General features: G+C 38.9%; 3 protein-coding genes across 3 annotated transcripts; 2 read left to right on the forward strand and 1 right to left on the reverse strand.

The window, feature by feature from the left end:
- The first annotated feature begins 1,454 nt into the window (after positions 1–1,454).
- On the forward strand, positions 1,455–7,312 carry rft1 (RFT1 homolog). The gene is given in 11 exon segments (XM_084733326.1): positions 1,455–1,743; positions 1,846–1,931; positions 2,097–2,219; positions 3,024–3,315; positions 3,401–3,535; positions 4,042–4,302; positions 4,386–4,530; positions 4,634–4,739; positions 5,399–5,648; positions 6,821–6,965; positions 6,968–7,312. Coding segments are annotated over 11 exon segments (1,629 nt in total). The 5' UTR covers positions 1,455–1,680; the 3' UTR covers positions 6,991–7,312.
- Positions 7,313–8,619: 1,307 nt separating this feature from the next.
- Positions 8,620–9,627, forward strand: mustn1a (musculoskeletal, embryonic nuclear protein 1a). Its single transcript, XM_084744824.1, has 3 exons — positions 8,620–8,948; positions 9,051–9,180; positions 9,508–9,627. Exons 1-3 carry the CDS (start codon positions 8,940–8,942, stop codon positions 9,603–9,605), a joined length of 237 nt encoding a protein of 78 aa, XP_084600950.1. The 5' UTR covers positions 8,620–8,939; the 3' UTR covers positions 9,606–9,627.
- Positions 9,628–10,700: 1,073 nt separating this feature from the next.
- On the reverse strand, positions 10,701–17,695 carry ruvbl1 (RuvB-like AAA ATPase 1). Its single transcript, XM_084733351.1, has 11 exons — positions 17,555–17,695; positions 16,560–16,646; positions 16,332–16,464; positions 15,315–15,466; positions 14,827–14,916; positions 13,522–13,671; positions 12,482–12,545; positions 12,167–12,365; positions 11,948–12,050; positions 11,770–11,861; positions 10,701–11,112 (listed from the first exon to the last, which is right to left on the reverse strand). The coding sequence occupies exons 1-11, from the start codon at positions 17,693–17,695 to the stop codon at positions 10,953–10,955; spliced, it is 1,371 nt and encodes a 456-aa protein (XP_084589477.1). The 3' UTR covers positions 10,701–10,952.
- Positions 17,696–17,818: the final 123 nt, after the last annotated feature.

Raw genomic sequence — 17,818 nt, forward strand, 5'->3', positions numbered from 1 at the left:
GTCATGTAAGGTGACAAATAATTAATGAAGGTTTATTGCATTTTAATATTCCCATATGGGCCTTCATTTTGGGATTAGTTTGTATAAGTTTTGGTTTTGAATATTTTTATTGTGTTTTTTTTTTTTTTTGCAATGTTTTTGTCTGTCTTGGTTTTTAACATCTTGGGAACATGTTGGAATAAACTGTTCTCATTTTAACACACTTGGATTCACTGTATTTTGTGAATCTTTAAATAAGTAATACTTTTTAAATGAAAAATAAAATCAATATCCTTGGACACTGAATCAGCTTTGTACCTGTTTGGGTAGGATTCACTTTGTCACTTGCTCAGGGACATTACTAATAATTATTAATGATTCAGTTCAAGTTTTATTGGCACAGCGAACAGATTTTTACATTGCCAAAAGCAAGTAGGACATTAAAACCAAAAGGAAAAACATGCATAAACAGAAGACTAAGTGATTTCCTTATTAATATATAAAAAAATACAGATGTAATTTAAAACTAGGATTTAAATGAAATGTTTTACAGTGGTGCAGAGATGTTTCTAATGGGTATAACATTTTCAGGAGATTAAAAAAACACCATTTTAGACAGGTTGTCAGGGAATAGTGGGAATATTATTTTTTGTAAGCATACATAAAGAAATAAAGGAGGGAGGGCTTTACATGAAATTAAAGAGCTTGTGACTAACAGATTTCATCAGTTTATACTGGAATAACAGTTGTAATAAGGTGGTAATATAGATAGTTTGAGATCTATCTGACAAAATAATAAATAAACTGGCCTTTTAGAATAAGAAATACTTTATTGATCATTGTGGGAAAATTGCATTTGCTGTTGAGATGCTCCAACCAAGAATACAATTATATTTAAGCATAGACAATTATAGAAAATCACACTATATACAAGCAACAAATGTTTAGAAAAAAAAAGAAATATGCAAAAAACATGTACAATATAATATTAAACATTGCACAGAAATAATAAGCTGAGGAATGTGCCCATAAATAAGTGTGCTGAAGTGCCAGAATATAATAAATAAGAGTATTAAAACAGTATAAATACAATATTGATGTGTCTGTCCTGTTCTATTCATTTCTAATGGATTTAGGTATTCACAGGAGAATACCCTGCTCACATTTGATCTGATAATCCATATCAAGTTGTAGTTTTGTATATGTGTGAACAAATGTATACGTATTGAACAGTTGAATTATTATGGCACATTACTGCACAGTTAATTATTATTGCCGAATTAATTTGTGAAAGTAGAGTTTAACCTGCATAGAGACAGAGATTCATAACACAGGTACAGAACTGTTATGGGCCAAACACTTCTTCAATCAGCCCCCATGGATTATCAGAGGGATGTCACGACCTCTAGCGGTTACCAGTAGACTTAACGTTCTTTGACGTCATCGCGTAACGTGTTTCCGTACAGTGTGTACGGAAGTGTTACTAGTGTTAGTAGTTCTACTTCTTGTAGCTTCTGCTGCTGTTCTACAAATGTTACCTTCGTTCATTAGGAATTGGGCGCCATTGTTGTTGTTTTTCGGCAGCCACAGTGACGGTTTTCACAGTATGGCAGAATGATGAGTTTCGTTTGTAAAAGGATCAGATGGTTCGTATAATTTAAAGCTTGAGAAAGATTTCCAGCGAGTCGGAGGAAGTCCAAAATGAGTTCAGAGGATGTGCTGAAGAGTGCGTCCACTCTGGCATCGTATAATGTGCTGCTACAGGTACACGAACACACACAGTTCAGCTATGACACCATACCAGACCAGCTAATACTCCTGTTTTGGTTGTTATATTATGATTGTGTTGTAATGTTTTTATGTTAGGTGATGTTCCGTGTCCTCACCTTCTTGCTGAACGCATTCACACTGCGGTTTGTGTCCAAAGAGCTGATTGGGGTCGTCAATGTCAGGTAAACATGACTGAGACAGATGCTGAGATGAGACAGTGCCACCAGCCAAGATAATACAGAGCACAATGTTAACACATTTCACTGCACCAGCCCCTGTAACGTGTGTGTGTGTGTGTGTGTGTGTGTGTGTGTGTGTGTGTGTGTGTGTGTGTGTTTATCCTGCAGGCTTACACTACTGTACTCCACATTAGTATTTTTATCCAGAGAAGCTTTCAGGAGAGCCTGTCTGAGTGGAGTATCAGGGACAAACCACAGCTGGAGACAAGTCATCAACCTGCTGTGGCTGACGTGAGTTCATTTTACAAACTGATTAAAGTATGGGCAAAAGAAATATCTTAAGGTGGCATTGGAAATCTATAAATTGTTTTATTTTCAAATCTTCAGGTATTTTTCTCTTTCTTCACTGAACATTAGCCCACTTAAGACGAGGTCAAAACCAATGAAAGTTAGGGCTACCTTTAATCACTCTCTGTAGCTTTTCCCAATAGATCCTGACATAAGATTCAAAGTGAATGCAAGCTTTCTTTAAGGGTTTAAAGAAATATTATATATATTTATTTAAAGATTATATTCACATATTCTGTGAAGCCACACATTTAGTGGTACCAACGATGTAAGGTATCCAGAGTTTATCCAGTAAAGCTGATTAAATGGCAAAAGTTCTTTTCTCTGAGATTTAATTTGAAAATGTGGTTAAAGTACAAACTCTCAGGTACTGGGCTTTCAACTGTCACTGCATCGCTCTGGCTTGGAATGAGTCATTTTAGTACTTGTTTAACTAGGTGATGTCATGACTGATCTGAAATTTGGATGTTTGTCTATATAATGAGCAGCTTCAGAGATGTTGGTACCTGCAGGTAATCTGGAGACACTTGTAAGCACTAGTGAATATTTGGATTCATACAATCAGATGAGTTACTGTTACTAAACAAAACACACTTCAACAAAACAACCCAGTCTTCTGTATTGGCATCTGCCACCTCATACCTCTAGATCTGCCCCTGAGTATGAGACATTTAATCTTTTGTATTCAGCTTGAAAGTTTGCCTGTGTTTTTTTTTATGTTTTATCTTTGCCTTTCTTTCCTCTCAGGCTGCCTCTGGGTGTGTTATGGGCTGCCCTGCTGGCCTGTGTGTGGCTGTGGCTCCTGGAGGTCCCGGACCCGCAGACTGTCCCTTACTACGGCCCTGCTGTGGTGTTGTTCGCCCTGTCAGGAGTGCAGGAGCTCCTGGCCGAGCCCCTCTGGGTCCTGGCTCAGGCTCACATGTTTGTCCAACTGAAGGTGGTCGCTGAGAGCTTAGCAATGATCGCTAAGTGCAGCATCACTGTGGTGTTGGTGGTGTTTGCCCGGGAATGGGGCCTTTACATCTTCTCTGCTGCTCATGTAAGAATAAGATGAAGACTTCATCATCATTTCTGTAATAACTTCCTCTGTCTGTAATGATTTTAAGCTGTGGTCTTTTCTTTAGTTGGTGTACACAGGATTCCTGGTGCTGTGCTATGCTGTTTACTTCATTCGTTTCTTGGGTTCTAAAGAGGCAGTCAAGAAGAATTTTCCTCTCGACCATTTTGGAGAACTCTTGCCCTGTAGAGCTGATGGAGAGGTAGAAGGACAACACAATATATTGGCATTTTTATATATTGCTTTATAGGCATGTCGCGATTATTATGTTATCGACTTATGAAGGTCAGCAAAAATTATTGAGGTCATGTCCATATATCGTATATTATTGCCAGTTTTGTTTATATGCATATTTATTAACATACTGTGGAAATGTCACCAACACTTTAGCCAACATAATGCTAGAAAAAACAGCATTATTTTCCCTGCCATTTTAAGACGTGGGCACAGCAGTAATGTTCTTCTGTACCCAAGTATACTTGCATCATCTACATAACATTTGCTATGGTGTAGAAAAGCTAGCCAAAGATCAAGATCCCAGTAGCAGTCCACTTTCTTGTTTTTGTACGGTACTCATCCAACAAAAGTAGTTACTGTGACAGGCTTAGCAATGTATTATTTATTATCTATCTTCCTAAAATCAGTCTAATTAATTGCAAGATAAACTGTCACCATACAGGATTAATGATCCTCTTCTCTTGTGTACAGCCGCTGGTTGACTTGACTCTGGCCCGACTCACGTGGAGCTTCTTCAAACAGTCCTTCCTGAAGCAGATCCTAACAGAGGGCGAGCGCTATGTCATGACCTTCCTAAACGTCCTCAGCTTTGGAGACCAGGGAGTTTATGACATTGTGAACAATCTGGGCTCCATGGTGGCTCGTTTCATCTTTTTACCTATTGAGGAAAGCTTCTACATCTTCTTTGCCAAAGTGCTGGAGCGAGGACGTGATGTCAAGAGTCAGAAACAGGTGAGAGTCTTGGGTAGGAACACAAACACGTCTTTATGAATCATTGCTGGTTTTACTTCATGTCATGGGTTTTTTGTCTACAGGAAGAAGTTGCTATTGCAGCCGAGGTCCTGGAGCGTCTGCTGAAACTGGTGCTGGTGATTGGTCTGATCATGACAGTGTTTGGTTACGCCTACTCTCACCTGGCTCTGGACATTTATGGCGGCTCTCTGCTGAGCAGTGGGGCAGGTTAATGAGCTACAACCCACTGGTTATCTTGTATATATTTCATAAATTGCGCTCTGCTCGGTGGTCTTTCTTACAACTCATTTTGTTTCTTTTTATGTTTAAGGTCCCACGTTGCTGCAGTGCTACAGCTGTTACGTTCTCCTGCTTGCTGTAAATGGCGTAACGGAGTGTTTTGTATTTGCTGCCATGAGCCAAGAAGAGGTTGACAAGTATGAATGTAGAAACATACACCAGTGCTAATTTTGTTCACTAATAATTTTCGTCATAAATTTTGTCATAGTTTTTATTGTCGATGATGACTTCACTGAGTGCTCTAAAACAAATAGGTAATGAATCATGAAAGGGGCGGGGCTACGAAAGTATAGGGGGTGCAGCATAATTCACTGATTAAAAAGGAACTCTTCTGAATTGAATGGGGGGATGGAGGGCAGGTTTAAAGTGTGGGCAAAGTAATCTGTCTAGGAGGTTTAGATTGAAGTTAGAAAATTAAAAATTTAATTATGTTTGAAAGTTTTGACATGGACATATCAAACCTGTGTTCTTATTTGGGGTTCCCCTGAATAGTCTTTTTCTTTCACTTTTTTATTCTTGATTTCCATATTCCATGTCACTATGTGGTTGTAAACTAATTTACATTTAATATGTACAGTGGATTGTTCTAATCAACTAAAACTGCACTAGAAGTAAAGCAATTCAGATGACTAATATATGATTAAAACTAAGTGGCATTTTAGTCACAAGACTATGACCAAAACTAAATCAAAATTTGCTGTCAAAATCAACACTGATATATACACAGACATATAAATTCAGTTGTTACACATCATGTAACCTGCCAGTTAACATCGTGTTTGTGTTTTGTCCTCAGGTATAACTTGGTGATGTTCGCTCTGTCTGTATCTTTCCTGTTCCTGTCCTACGTGCTGACGTGGTGGGCTGGTGCTGTGGGTTTCATACTGGCAAACTGTCTCAACATGGGCTTGCGTATCTTACACAGCCTGCTTTACATTCACCACTACTTCCAGTCCAGTCAGTGGAAACCTCTGCGAGGCCTGCTGCCCTCTCCGCTCCTGCTGCTCGGTCTTGGTGTAAGTGCTGTTGTCACGGCGCTGTCTGAGGTAAAGAATCATATCTCTTTGGTTTTTTTCCACTATAGTTTTTATTATTATTTTATTATTATTATTAAAAACCAGCAGGTGAACTCTCTAACAAACAAACTCAAAAATAAAATTAGCCTTTATTGTCTCCCATAGCAGAAATTTTGTCTTGGACATTTCAGAGAACACAGGCAACACGGCCACACACATGTACAATCACACTACGATTAACATACAGCATCAATAAAATACTACAGAAAAGAAAGATGTTTGTTTGGGAGTTACATTATTAGTGTTCCCCTGCATTTTCTTAGTGTCATCAACTAAATCACTTGCTCCTTTGCATTGTCTTTTTTGCTGTTTTGAATTCTGAATTATGTTCATGTCTCTCACTTTTCTTCCAGCTCTTTTTCATCTAATCTCAGACAATGTGTCTTTCCATTACATAAATTTCGTGTACTATCTCTATCCATTGTTCCAGGGTAGGAGGGTCCACATTGCCCCATTTCCTTGTGATAGAATTTTCACTAGCTAGTAACAGTATTTTGACCAGATATCTATCCTTTCTTCATGCATTCTCTTTAGTAAAATTAAGATTACACAGATAAAGTACTATGTAGCTTATAGCGGTATTCCCCAACCCTGGTCTTCAGGGTCCACTGCCCTGCATGTTTTAGATGTTTCCTGCTCCAACACACCTGATTCAAATGATCAGGTTGTTGTCAGGCTTCTGCAGAGGCTTGATGACGAGCTGATCATTTGAATCAGGTGTGTTGGAGCAGGGAAACATATAAAACATGCAGGACAGCGAGCTCTGAGGACCAGGGTTGGGGAACACTGGCTTATAGGGATATGTTTACTATCTTTGGCATTTTTTTGTGTAAAATTTTCCAAAACGGCCTGCATGTATTACTCAACACTCTCTCCAGCATGGCAGTTTGGTGTTTAGGTATTTACTCTGGACCTTGGGCATTATTTAAAAAAAAAAAAAACTGATGAAATTTCCCAAAATCCCTCCATTTCTGTGAATTAGTGGATGTCTGATTGGTTTTCCATGTCTTACCGATCATGTCTCTTTGTTTTATCTCTAAGCACTGTTCATTACATCACATTTTTATTCTGTATAATCTGTAGTGAGTCTTGAACAAATCAACTTGAGTTTCTTTATTTTCTGTTTTGTTTTGTTTTTTCAGCGTGTGTTCTGCTGTGACAGCGGCTGGTTGATGAGGTTGGTCCATGTCTCTGTAGGAGCAGCTTGTCTGCTGGGTGTGTTTGTGGCTGTTCTTCTCACAGAGACTCAACTCGTTCAGTTTGTGAGGACTCAGCTCTTACCTCGATACACAAAGAAACACACTTGAATTAGACTGGGAGTGGATGAACTGGACTGTTTCAATACAAACAGCTCTGACAGGAGCTGCAGATTGAAGGTTACTGACCGTTTGAAAGCAACGAGGGAACAACTTTTTAAACAGACCTCACTTGTGTATGTGTGTGTATATGAATGTGTGTGTTTTAGTGTGTGTATGATGTTGGTGTGTTTTCATTGGATAATTCATGTGTTGACACATACAGCTGTGAACAAATTGGGATCTAATTGTGGGTGATAAAAAAAAACTGAATGTATTTTTCAATAACGGTTGAATTTGTTACAGGAATAGATTGTGGTACACAAGAAAAGAAGGTAACCTAATTTATGTTTGTGGGTTATAGTTAATATAATAATAAAAAATAAATAAATAAATAAAAATCCAAGCAGCCCTAAGGATGTCTTTGGTTTGTCTAAATGTTGTCAAATTATCAGAACTGTCATTTTCATGTTTGCTTTTCATAATTTTGGAGCTGTTTTAAGGCTATTTTAAGTAACACAAAAATTGCAATGTACAGTTGTACTTAAAAATTAAAAGTACTTTTTCTAATTAAACCAGTGCAAATAATTGCCATAATTATTGGAGTGTAATTGAGTTGTGTATGTACTGTATGTTATCTTCTACATTTTGTTTTAGGAATTCATTTATCTCATAAAATGAATGTTCACATGAAGCAGGGATGATTTATATTCTATAAACCACAAACAAAGCATATTGGTACACCCCCACATGAAATGAATCAGTCATATTTTATATGTTTAAAAATGTTTGTTCATATTTTAATTGCTACAGATGTATTTGGTGAGGATGTATACACTGTAGATCAGAGTTTTTTAAAGTGGGAGGCGGACCTCAGGGCAGGGAGGCTCAGTGAATGAAAATGAAAAATACTACATTACTTATTTCATTAGTTATCAAAAGGAGGTCATGTAGAATATTCTAAATATATGTAGTATGGTTAAAGAGATAGTTAAAAGATACAGCGTTGGGATTTTTTTTTACTGTTTTCTCAGTTTCCCAGAGAGTTTCCCAGTCAGAGACTATTAAATGTCTTTGAAGAGACCTATTTCATGTGTTTGATGTAGTCTTAAGTGATGTAAAACAGAAATATTAAGATATCTTAGCTCTAATGTTGAGTGTCTATGGGAGTTTTATATAGACTGTAAGTTTTGTCTGAGGGGATCCTAACAGTCTCAGACTTTGAAAGCCCCTGTTCCAGAGCATTGGTTTGCACCAGTGATGTGTTTTCTCTCATGTCTGAGATTTGACAGGTTGCTTGGAAACACTATTTGTTTGGTCATTCCTCTGTACTAATCACCTCTGACTTTAGGATCCCTGAGGGCAGAATAATGATGTAATTATGGGAAATGAGCAGGAAGGGGTGGGACAGCATTCTTTTAAAGCAGGGCAATGCTTATACTCCTTTTATAAAACATATGTTTGTGCTGAAGTCAGACATGGTATAAAGTTGGTTGGGAAGTTTAATGTCGTAAGTAAGCGTCGTAAGCTACTTATCTTTTGAATTATATCTTTTGAACTTTGAGTCCAATTTGCTTACCTTCCTGTTAGAAAGTGGGGGATTGGCTGCAGGAAGGAGGGCAAGGATACATAGACAAATATGTGTCATATTCCTGCAGCTCTGGGATGTATTTGGAGAAATGTAATGCCTCAAGATGTAGCAGTGATCTCATCATCTTCTAATGAAGCAGCAGAGAGGACAGCAGAGCCTGAGAAAAACCAGAGGCAGAGAGACAGAAAGGAGGAGGCGCTCATACACTCATTACGTCATTTATTAGTCTCAAGAACAGATTTATTGTCCACTGGAGAATCACTGCTGGGTCGTGTATAAATGTGAGTGTTTGACTGGACTTAGAAGAGAAAAAGAGAAGACAGCTGACAGAGAGGAGAGTTTTTTGAGAAGCATATCCTCAACTGCTCAACCAACATGTCTAAAGTAAGACCACTTTTTAAAAAGACATGACATTTTCTCATGTTGTTGAGAAGACTTTCTGCCAGAAATCACAGATGTGTGTTGTTATATTTCTTTCCTCTTCAGCCCGGTCAGGAAGAAGATGAACAAATGCAGCGTCCTGAGGTGAGGGAAGAGGACCTGGCTGAAGCAAAGGACAAACTGGGGGCGGGTGGACCAGCCAAGAGCAAGACATTTGAAGTCATGGAGGAATGTGGTGAGGACACACACATGGAAATATGATTTGACATTTGTTTTACAGATGAAACTGAAAGGAAACAGTGTTTTGTTTTCTGGATCTGGTGAAGCTGAGACTAATCATGGCAGTGAGTGTGTGTGTGAGGGGTGTTTCTCATGATGCTCAAGTTTCCACTCCTTATACAGACAGAGGAGGCTGTAAGGATGATGGGAGATTCCTGTCAAACTGTCTCCTCTCTCAACCAGTGGGGTCAAAGATGAATTGCATATCCTTAATACTGCATAATAACCTGTCTTACTGCCTCATTAACAGTCACATTTTCTGTTTGTTTCTCTTTCTCCACAGAGAAAGTGGGTAAAGTTGCTCCGTCTGTGTTCAGCGGAATGAGGTCAGGAACGGAGACTGTTTTGAACACACGCTCAACTCGACCAATCAGGAAGTAGCAGTGGACCTCCTGACCAGTTCCATGTTAGGGGTTTGGGTTCAGTTGTTTTCCAGCTGTTTTTCAGTCCATGAAAAATCTTTTGTTTAAAGCCCTTTTAGAAGTTTTGTGTTTGTAAATTAAAAAAAAACAAAACAGGGTTTCTGCAGGTTTCCACAGGTTAAATTGATTAGAGATCTAATTAGATCATAATTAGATTAAATCTTCTTCTAATTAAAAGATCTTATCTTTTAAAGACCATTATGAATGTAAATTAAGGCCTATTTCAAGTTTGCTTTAGTGGTCAGTTCAGTGTCAATTCTGAGTTGTAGCTGTTACTGTGATCAGTTTAATACTAATATTTTTCCCCCAAAGCATACTGTAAAGCCTATCATTTAGATTATTGGATTTTAGACAAAAGACTTTAAGGACCTGCAGACACCCTGAAAAATCACACTTAGTTTTGCACTCAACTGTTTTGTCATTACACTTATATAAAGCTGATAATTCACTTTCTTAAACATAAAAAAGGTTCATTTTTTAAGAGAATTTTGCTCATTTATCTTTCATTACTGTTTGTAAAACTGACATTAACCCCCACTTTTGGAGGGAGGGTATAATAATAAAAAACAGAAAAGTAGCACTTGTGCAATAATTTAATTTATACATTTGAAAGTAAAAATTAGCCGAACATAACTGAAGCAAAATACTGTGCTTTTCTTTGTGATTAATAGACATATATCTTGGAAATATGCAAATGTTGCCTCATCCATCCTGATGTGCTGGTAACAGGGCTGCAACTGACGATTATTTTCAATTAGTCAATTGTTTGGTCTGTAAAATGGTGAAGAATGTCAATCAATGTTTGCTAAAGCCCAAGATAACATCCACAGATATCTTATTTTGTCCACAAGACTTTCAGTTTACTGTCATAAAAGAGTTAAGAAACCAGAATATATCCAAAGTTTAGAGGCCAGAATTGGAGAATGTTATCTATTTTTTTCTTTAAAAAAATGGAATCTATAAATTGAAGATCAGGAAAGTTTGCAGTTAATTTAATAGTTGACACTTAATCAAATGTAATACACCAGTCCAAAAACATTAAAGAAAATGAAAATTTGTGTTTTTCCTTTTTATTCACAAAATTATCTTCATCAACAAAAAGAATGAATAAAATTTATTAGAAGAAAACTACTACAGTAAATGAGGCGGGGCACTAGAATGAGCCATGGTGTGAAGAGAGTACAGATGGGAAAATGCAAAGAAAAAAAACATGGAACAAGAGTGGAGAATCAACGTGAACCATGTAACAACTGGCTGAGAACAGCAGCCCTGTGAGTTATGAAATCAAAGAGGTAGAAATCCAGTTTTATTTCATAAACTTATGATGTTGATCTTGGAGGATTTTGGCGGAAGACTTGGCGTCGTAGAACAGCTCGTTGATTTCCTCTACCTGCTCCCTCTCCACGCTTTCTTTACCCTGAACACGACCCAGCAGACTGGCTGGTGTCAGCAGCTGTACAGCGTACCTGAGAGGAAACAGGAAATAAGAGCCACTCGGTTTACTCACACATTTGCATTAGAGAGAAGAGTGAGAGCAGCTGCTCACCCTTTAAGTATTTTTCTTCACTGTACAAAGTGTGTGTTGGGACCCACAGGTGGTCACTTGAGTGGGTTCCCAATAAAATGTGTGTGTTTTGACAAATTGTAGTGTTAAACTTTTGTTTTATATTATATGGTAATAATTATGGTTATATTCATTTATGTTGAAAATGTATCCAAAAATTAAACAAATAAAATACAAAATCTGAAAACTTTATTTACAAAACAATGTTAAATCATCATACTAGTATACAAAATTCAAACAGACAACATGCCTGTAGCACCACAGTACCACTATCACATTTGAAAACATTTTCCTAATAATCATAATTATAACTGTATAATACAGTGTACCATGAAACCATTATATTTTCTGAGATAGTTATCATACCAAGAAAATCTGTTGAAAATCTACCATTGCAGTCTTGGTTATGTTACTCCTTCAAATTTGTTTTTTCTATTCAAGTTTGGCACCAAATTGCACTAAATATTGTGATACGCATGACTCCCAATGCAGCTGCTATGAAAAAGGGCTGGTCACTGCTCATTTCTTCTATTCAGTGATACACAGTACACATCCTTACCTGAGGGTGGTCTTGGTGCCTATTTCTGCCAGGTGTGTAAGAGCTTCTTCACTGATATTGATCCCCTCGGTCTGAGCGCGGATCTTAATGATCTACAAACCACACCAACATTAGTGACATGTGCACAGACACGGGTGTCAAACATCACACATGCAGATACTTTGATACTCAGACTCACCTGCTTCATCTCCTGTGTTGTGTACAACATGGTGCGGATTATCATAACTCTGTCCAGCAAGTCAAGAGGAATCCCATGTGGAGAGCTGATGTCCTCCGTCCCCCTGGTGAGACACAAATGATTGTTAACACTACAAATCTTACATCCCAGCAAGAAAAATGTTTTTTCTCTCTGCTAAATTTGGTGTTTCTCTCCATAGAACCAATTTTAGACCCCTACCTGATTAAACAGTTACCCCTGTTAGAGGCGAACACAACGATGGGGGCGATGGTGCTCTCCAGCGCCCGATGGAGGTATGTGAAGCATTCAATGTCCAGCATGTGCACCTCGTCCACAAAAAGCACGCCAGGTACGAGCTCAGCTACGCCTTGGTCGATGTAGCGGTTCACCACCTTGTTGATCTCAGCACGCAGCTTATCTATAATAGGAGAGAAAATGATCATGGATGAACAATAAAAGTCAACTGACAAAAGTCAACTCACAGCGTGAGGTCAACTCATGATGTGAGCTGAAAAGTTGTCCAGTTTTCTCTACCTGTAATTTCTGTTTTTTTGGGCTTCATCAGCTGTCCCATCATGGAGAGAATGTCCTGGCCTCCCTGAGAGTGAATAATGATTAATGATTATTTTTAAAATATAGGGAATAACACTGCAAACTGACAGTCTGTTTCGTAAAATGTAAACAGCTGCACTGATATTAAAGGACAGTTTGAGTTTTTTTGAAGAGGGGTTGTATGAAGTACTTATTCATTACCTACAGCAGATGGCGACCAGCAAACCAGTTTGGACCAGTTTGGAGAAGCAGTGGGAGTACTGGTGTAGAAAGCTTAGAAAAATACCACTGTGGATAGGGTCAGCACCAAAACTTATTTTAGCCACCTAAAAAACTCAATATCAGTTTAATTTTCTGTTATATTTAGAATATTTACTTAACTACTACTTTACCTTGCTGTCAGAAAACCTTTCCAGACAGGAAACCACCGTTATATAAACCAAATACTACTCTCTCCTAAGGTACCAGACTCCTTTGGAGTCAGTAATTTTACCTTGCAGAACACAGGAGTTGCTGGTCTACCGGTGCCTCAATCAGTTAGTCAGTTATTGTGTGACTTCGGTGACTCTGAACTACGAAACACTGGAAGTCACACAACAGCACACAGAACCTAAGGAATTGAGACAGCAGTGGACCAGCAATAGACACCTTCTAAAAACACTGTTTTTGTCAAAGGAGTCTTGTGGCTGCAGAGAGAAGGATATTTGGCTTATATAATGGTGGATTCCTACTGGCAATGGCTGCCTGATGGGAAGGTTAAGTTGTAAAAATATTCTGAATATGGCATATACTTGAAATTATATTGATTTTTTTATGTGGGCCTTTTTTATGTGGCTAAAATGCATTCTTCTGCTGACCCTGTCCACAGCAGTACTTTGCTTAGCTTCCTACATCGGTACTCCTGCTACATCTCCAAACTGGGGGCAAGGTAATACATTCACTCCGGATAACTACCTCATACAACTCTGCTTCAAAAAAGCTGAACCATCCCTTTAAATTCTGCGCCATTTGCACTGACATACCTGTGGTCTGGCATTTGCTACATCCAGGTCATGCAGTGTGACGTCTTGGACTATCTCCTTCTTTTTGTGAACGTCACCTTTGGGCAGTGGAACATATTCTTCTGCCTCCAGGTCAAACTCTGTAGCAAAAGTGTCACAGCGGCCTTGTCTCTGCAAAGAAACAGTAACACCAAATTTTAAAAATCTACCCACGGTTAAACAAAAATGAATGCCCCACATTGCTCTGGTCAACAGTGAAACAAAAGCCAGCAGAGGAAAGGAGGCAGAGCAGGTGTATGATTGAAGCCAGTGCCAGCCCATCGCGAGGAGGAGGGCATGTGTCCGAGGGATGAAAGAGTCTCAGAGGGCAGGTCGTGATACGGCTGTCAACAGTAACAAATGTGTTGTCCAGCTCTGCTTCTCTGGCCTCCGACTAGAACCTACCCGTGCCCCTGGCCCACCTGCACCGATTAAAGGAACCGTCATCGCAGCCTGTCAACACAGGCCACAAGCCCCCACTGCTGGAAAAGAGGCATTGTGGGAGATGAAGAGATAAGGGCAGCATGAAGAGCTGCAGGAATGAGAGAGGCTCATTCCAGAGTACAGTAGAAATGCAGCAGAGCTTTCATGCAGAACTGAAAGACATGAAAGAACGCTACTGTGAAGGACTTAAGAGGACATGCGAGACAGAGAACACTGAACTTTGGTCAAACAAAATGTTTCTTGGGGTTTTTATTTGAAATATTTCCTTAGTGGACTTGTGAATTGAATAATTTGGTAAATTAAAGCTAGAGTAAGTAGGATGTGTCAGTTGCTGTTTCTAAATGCACCAGAAAGATAGTTGAAAGCTCTCATGACATCAAATATAGTTATTTCAGATTGGTAAAGTGCCCTAATCACAGCAAAATAATGAGAAAATAAGAAGGAATCTCTCAAGAATTAAAATCTTACAGCTCTCAACAATGGTTGAAGGATGCCATGAACACTAAACAAGCCTCCCAGATGGTGAAAACTGTGACTGGATGTGAACTCTAACAGTGTGAAAATGCATTTTCAAGATAATCAGAGAAGGTTAGGGTTTTCTCAGCTGATAAAAGAATCCTTCACACTTCACTTTAACAGAGAAATTCAAATTTAAAATCACCAAATTTGGAGATACAGAATATTTGCCTCTGAGGTGCAGTGATTTTGAAAAATTAAGTTGCAGAGAAGAGAAATACTCAAGTAAGAGTACTGAAAATTTGTATTTAAATACAATACTTGAATAAATATACTTGGATACATTCCCCCACTGTGAGGAAGTAACACAAAGTAATATAACAATACCTTGACAGCTCCACTGTTGGCTTCAATGTAGATGACATCTCCCACTTCCACACGCTCCTTCTGAAGACTCTCATAAATACTGGGGTCCAGCTAAAGAAACAAGACAAGAGATTTTTCAAGTTTCTTAATTTGTTCATCAGTGTTATAATAGCACAATATTCTTGATAACTGAACATAAAATTAAAGTTCCTGAGGACTATTAAATCTGATAGCTAAAACATCTCCACAAATATGACAATTTAAAAACAAATCAAAAATGGTTTGCCACGATACTAATGCGGATGAGAAAAAAGAACCACAAATATTTCAGCAAATTTCAAGTACCTGGGGAAGTTGGTTCTTGATAGACTGATCCAGTTCCCGTCAACTAAGTTAATATTACATTGTTTATACATGTAACATAGATCAGAATACTTTAAATGCAGCAGTAGGTCAAGTTCAAATTAAAGAGGATGGGAAAAAAATCAGATCATAGCTCCCAGTCTGACCTTGAGCTGCTTTGTGCCTTTGCCCGTCTTTAGACCGATGATGACATGGCTGATGGTTTTTCCGTAACCACCCATGGGATTCTCCGTCTCACAGGGGGTCAGCTCAGTCACCTCCCCTTCATACACCTCCTTTGTTTCTTTGATTCGCAGTCCTGAATGTGGGTGACATTACAAACACACACACACACAGCAAAGTGAGGAGTCAATCGGGCCTTTATATTCCTGAATCAACTATGCCCTCATAACTTAACAGTGCATTTTATTAGAGACAGAATGTGTGTGCGCGTGCCCATGAAATGTCAGTGCATCATCTTGAGTAACATGATCACACTCTTGTCCCTCTTTCATGCAGCCTGTGGCACCATGTATGAACAGCACACAGGTGGCTGATCCATTGTGGTGAGGGTCAGAAAGCAATGCTTAAAGCAGGGACTGTCTGTCTGTCATGGCGCTCTTATCAACACAGTGATGACAACTTCAAAATGAAATCCCCCTCCTCTCCAATGGATCCTGTTCTAGGGGAGGAGCAAAGGTGCTGATGACCACCTCTCCCTCTACCTGAGGTCCATTTCCTTCCCTGCGACAGGTGCCATCAGCAGGCAGACAAACCCCTTCCCCCTCTGCAGCCTTCCTTCCTTCTCAACACCATTCTCATAAATACGCTGTCAAGTGTTGCCTTTCAGCTCATGAGAACAGTGTGAGCAGGACACCTTGTTCTTCCTGCCCAAGGACTCCTCACTGACGGAATGAGCTGATCATATAAGATCTTTTTACACAAGAGATGAAGAAGCAGAGTAGAAGTACACTTTTGGTTTCATGTTCTGAGTTTTTGATAAAGCTTTCTCTAACAACTATGCTGACCTAACCAAAAGCTGTTTTTAATTCACAGAACTCTCACTTGTTTCAGTCTCAGTAGTAAGTCTTGTCCATTTTTTTTTTTAAATATGCATTTTAATATTTGCTTTCTCTTTCTTTCTCACAATTTGCAAATATTATGGTAACCATATTGACACCCACCAATGGCTCTCCTGAAATTCTCCATCAGGACTTCTGTTTTTTTAATTTCTGATGAGTAGACCTCACTGCCAACCATGGGGCAGAAAGGCACCTTGTTTCCCAACTCCTGTGCTATAGCCAAGGCGAGGGCAGTCTGAAGGAAGGAGAAAAAGAAAAGAGATTTCACCATCTGCAGTGACAACAGAGGTCACAGATTTAGTCCTGTTTTGCTTGTGAATGAACACTCACCTTTCCTGTACCAGGTGGCCCTGCCAATAACACTGCCCTTCCTGCCATTTTCTTTGAACGGATCAGCTCAACAATGATGCCACAAGCCTGGAGAGTGGAAAAAAATTCAGTTATGTATATACATTGGTAAAATATCAACATGACTCAAATGCACCACAGGTTGCACAGCTGGTAGTGGGATAACCTCCTGAGTTGAGTGATATGTAGTTAGAATAGACTTCAAAGCTGCCTTCTGTGATAGTTTTAGTTATCATATTAACAAATGTGTTGGCAATGTTTTGATAAAGGAAAAATGTGTGAGAAAACAGCATTATAATAAATACTGGAGTGCTGCAAAGATGCCCTGCTCCACAAATCTTGTTGAGATGTAAGAAGTAAGAAAACATGTTTTTTGATACAGACCCCGACAAATGTCACATCATCATGGTTTTAATATTTTCTTCGGTGAAAATGAAAATTGTGATATAAAAATGATCACTCTCATTATTCGTGAATCATTTTGTAATCGCAACATCTATCAAAATAACTGATTTTGTCACCCTATCCCGCAGCCCTGTTTCTCACAGTACATTTAACTCTCGGTCAATCTGTCCATATGTATTACTACTGTATAATGACAGGGAAAAAAAATGACAATACCCTATCCCCTCTTTATACATTAAAGTATCCCTACAAACAGTCTGGTGTGTTGTGTCTGAAAATCAGAGCATCAATACCAGATGTAAAAAAAAAAAAATAATTCTCAAATCAACGTTGAGTGCCGGAAAAAGGGAATATGAATAAATGTGACTTCTATTAAGTCTGGACTGTCACTTTTTCTCACCCCTGACCTGAGTACGAAACAGCGACACCACAGTGCTAACAGTGCTAGCTTGCTGGTGCATCTGATAGCCTGCAATGAGCGAGATCTGCCTCGCAAAAAACCATTCAGCTCTCTAAGTTATCCCTCTAAATGTTACAAGAATAACGTAAGTGCAGTAAAACACGAATATTACCTCTCTTGCAGCCTCTTGACCCACAAGACCACATGCGGACTGTTTAGCGTTCCCGGCCTCATCTAGCCCGAGTCCTTTGACATGACTATGAGAGGCGATCCGCTGGGTTTTCGTGGTGCTTTTTACCTCCTCGATCTTCATAGTTACGGTTACGTTACAAATATGTGATGTAAAAACTTAAAGGCAGGCTTCCGGTGAAGAAAATGCCTCCTGTGCCTCAGATTATTTCTCCCCGCCGCAATCGGCGCCGAAACTCAAAACACA

The sequence above is a fragment of the Lutjanus erythropterus genome, chromosome 2 (genome assembly GCF_056507025.1).
Source record: "Lutjanus erythropterus isolate fLutEry1 chromosome 2, fLutEry1.hap2, whole genome shotgun sequence".
NCBI classification, from domain to species: domain Eukaryota; kingdom Metazoa; phylum Chordata; class Actinopteri; order Lutjaniformes; family Lutjanidae; genus Lutjanus; species Lutjanus erythropterus.

Coding starts and splice junctions, on each gene's coding strand:
- mustn1a (XM_084744824.1), top strand. Junction 9,181..9,507: donor TGAAGTCATGGAGGAATGTG/GTGAGGACACAC, acceptor CTTTCTCCACAG/AGAAAGTGGGTAAAGTTGCT.
- ruvbl1 (XM_084733351.1), bottom strand. CDS start 17,695: ATGAAGATCGAGGAGGTAAAAAGCACCACGAAAACCCAGCGGATCGCC. Junction 16,465..16,559: donor GGCCACCTGGTACAGGAAAG/GTGAGTGTTCAT, acceptor TCCTTCCTTCAG/ACTGCCCTCGCCTTGGCTAT. Junction 12,366..12,481: donor CAAAAAAACAGAAATTACAG/GTAGAGAAAACT, acceptor CTCCTATTATAG/ATAAGCTGCGTGCTGAGATC.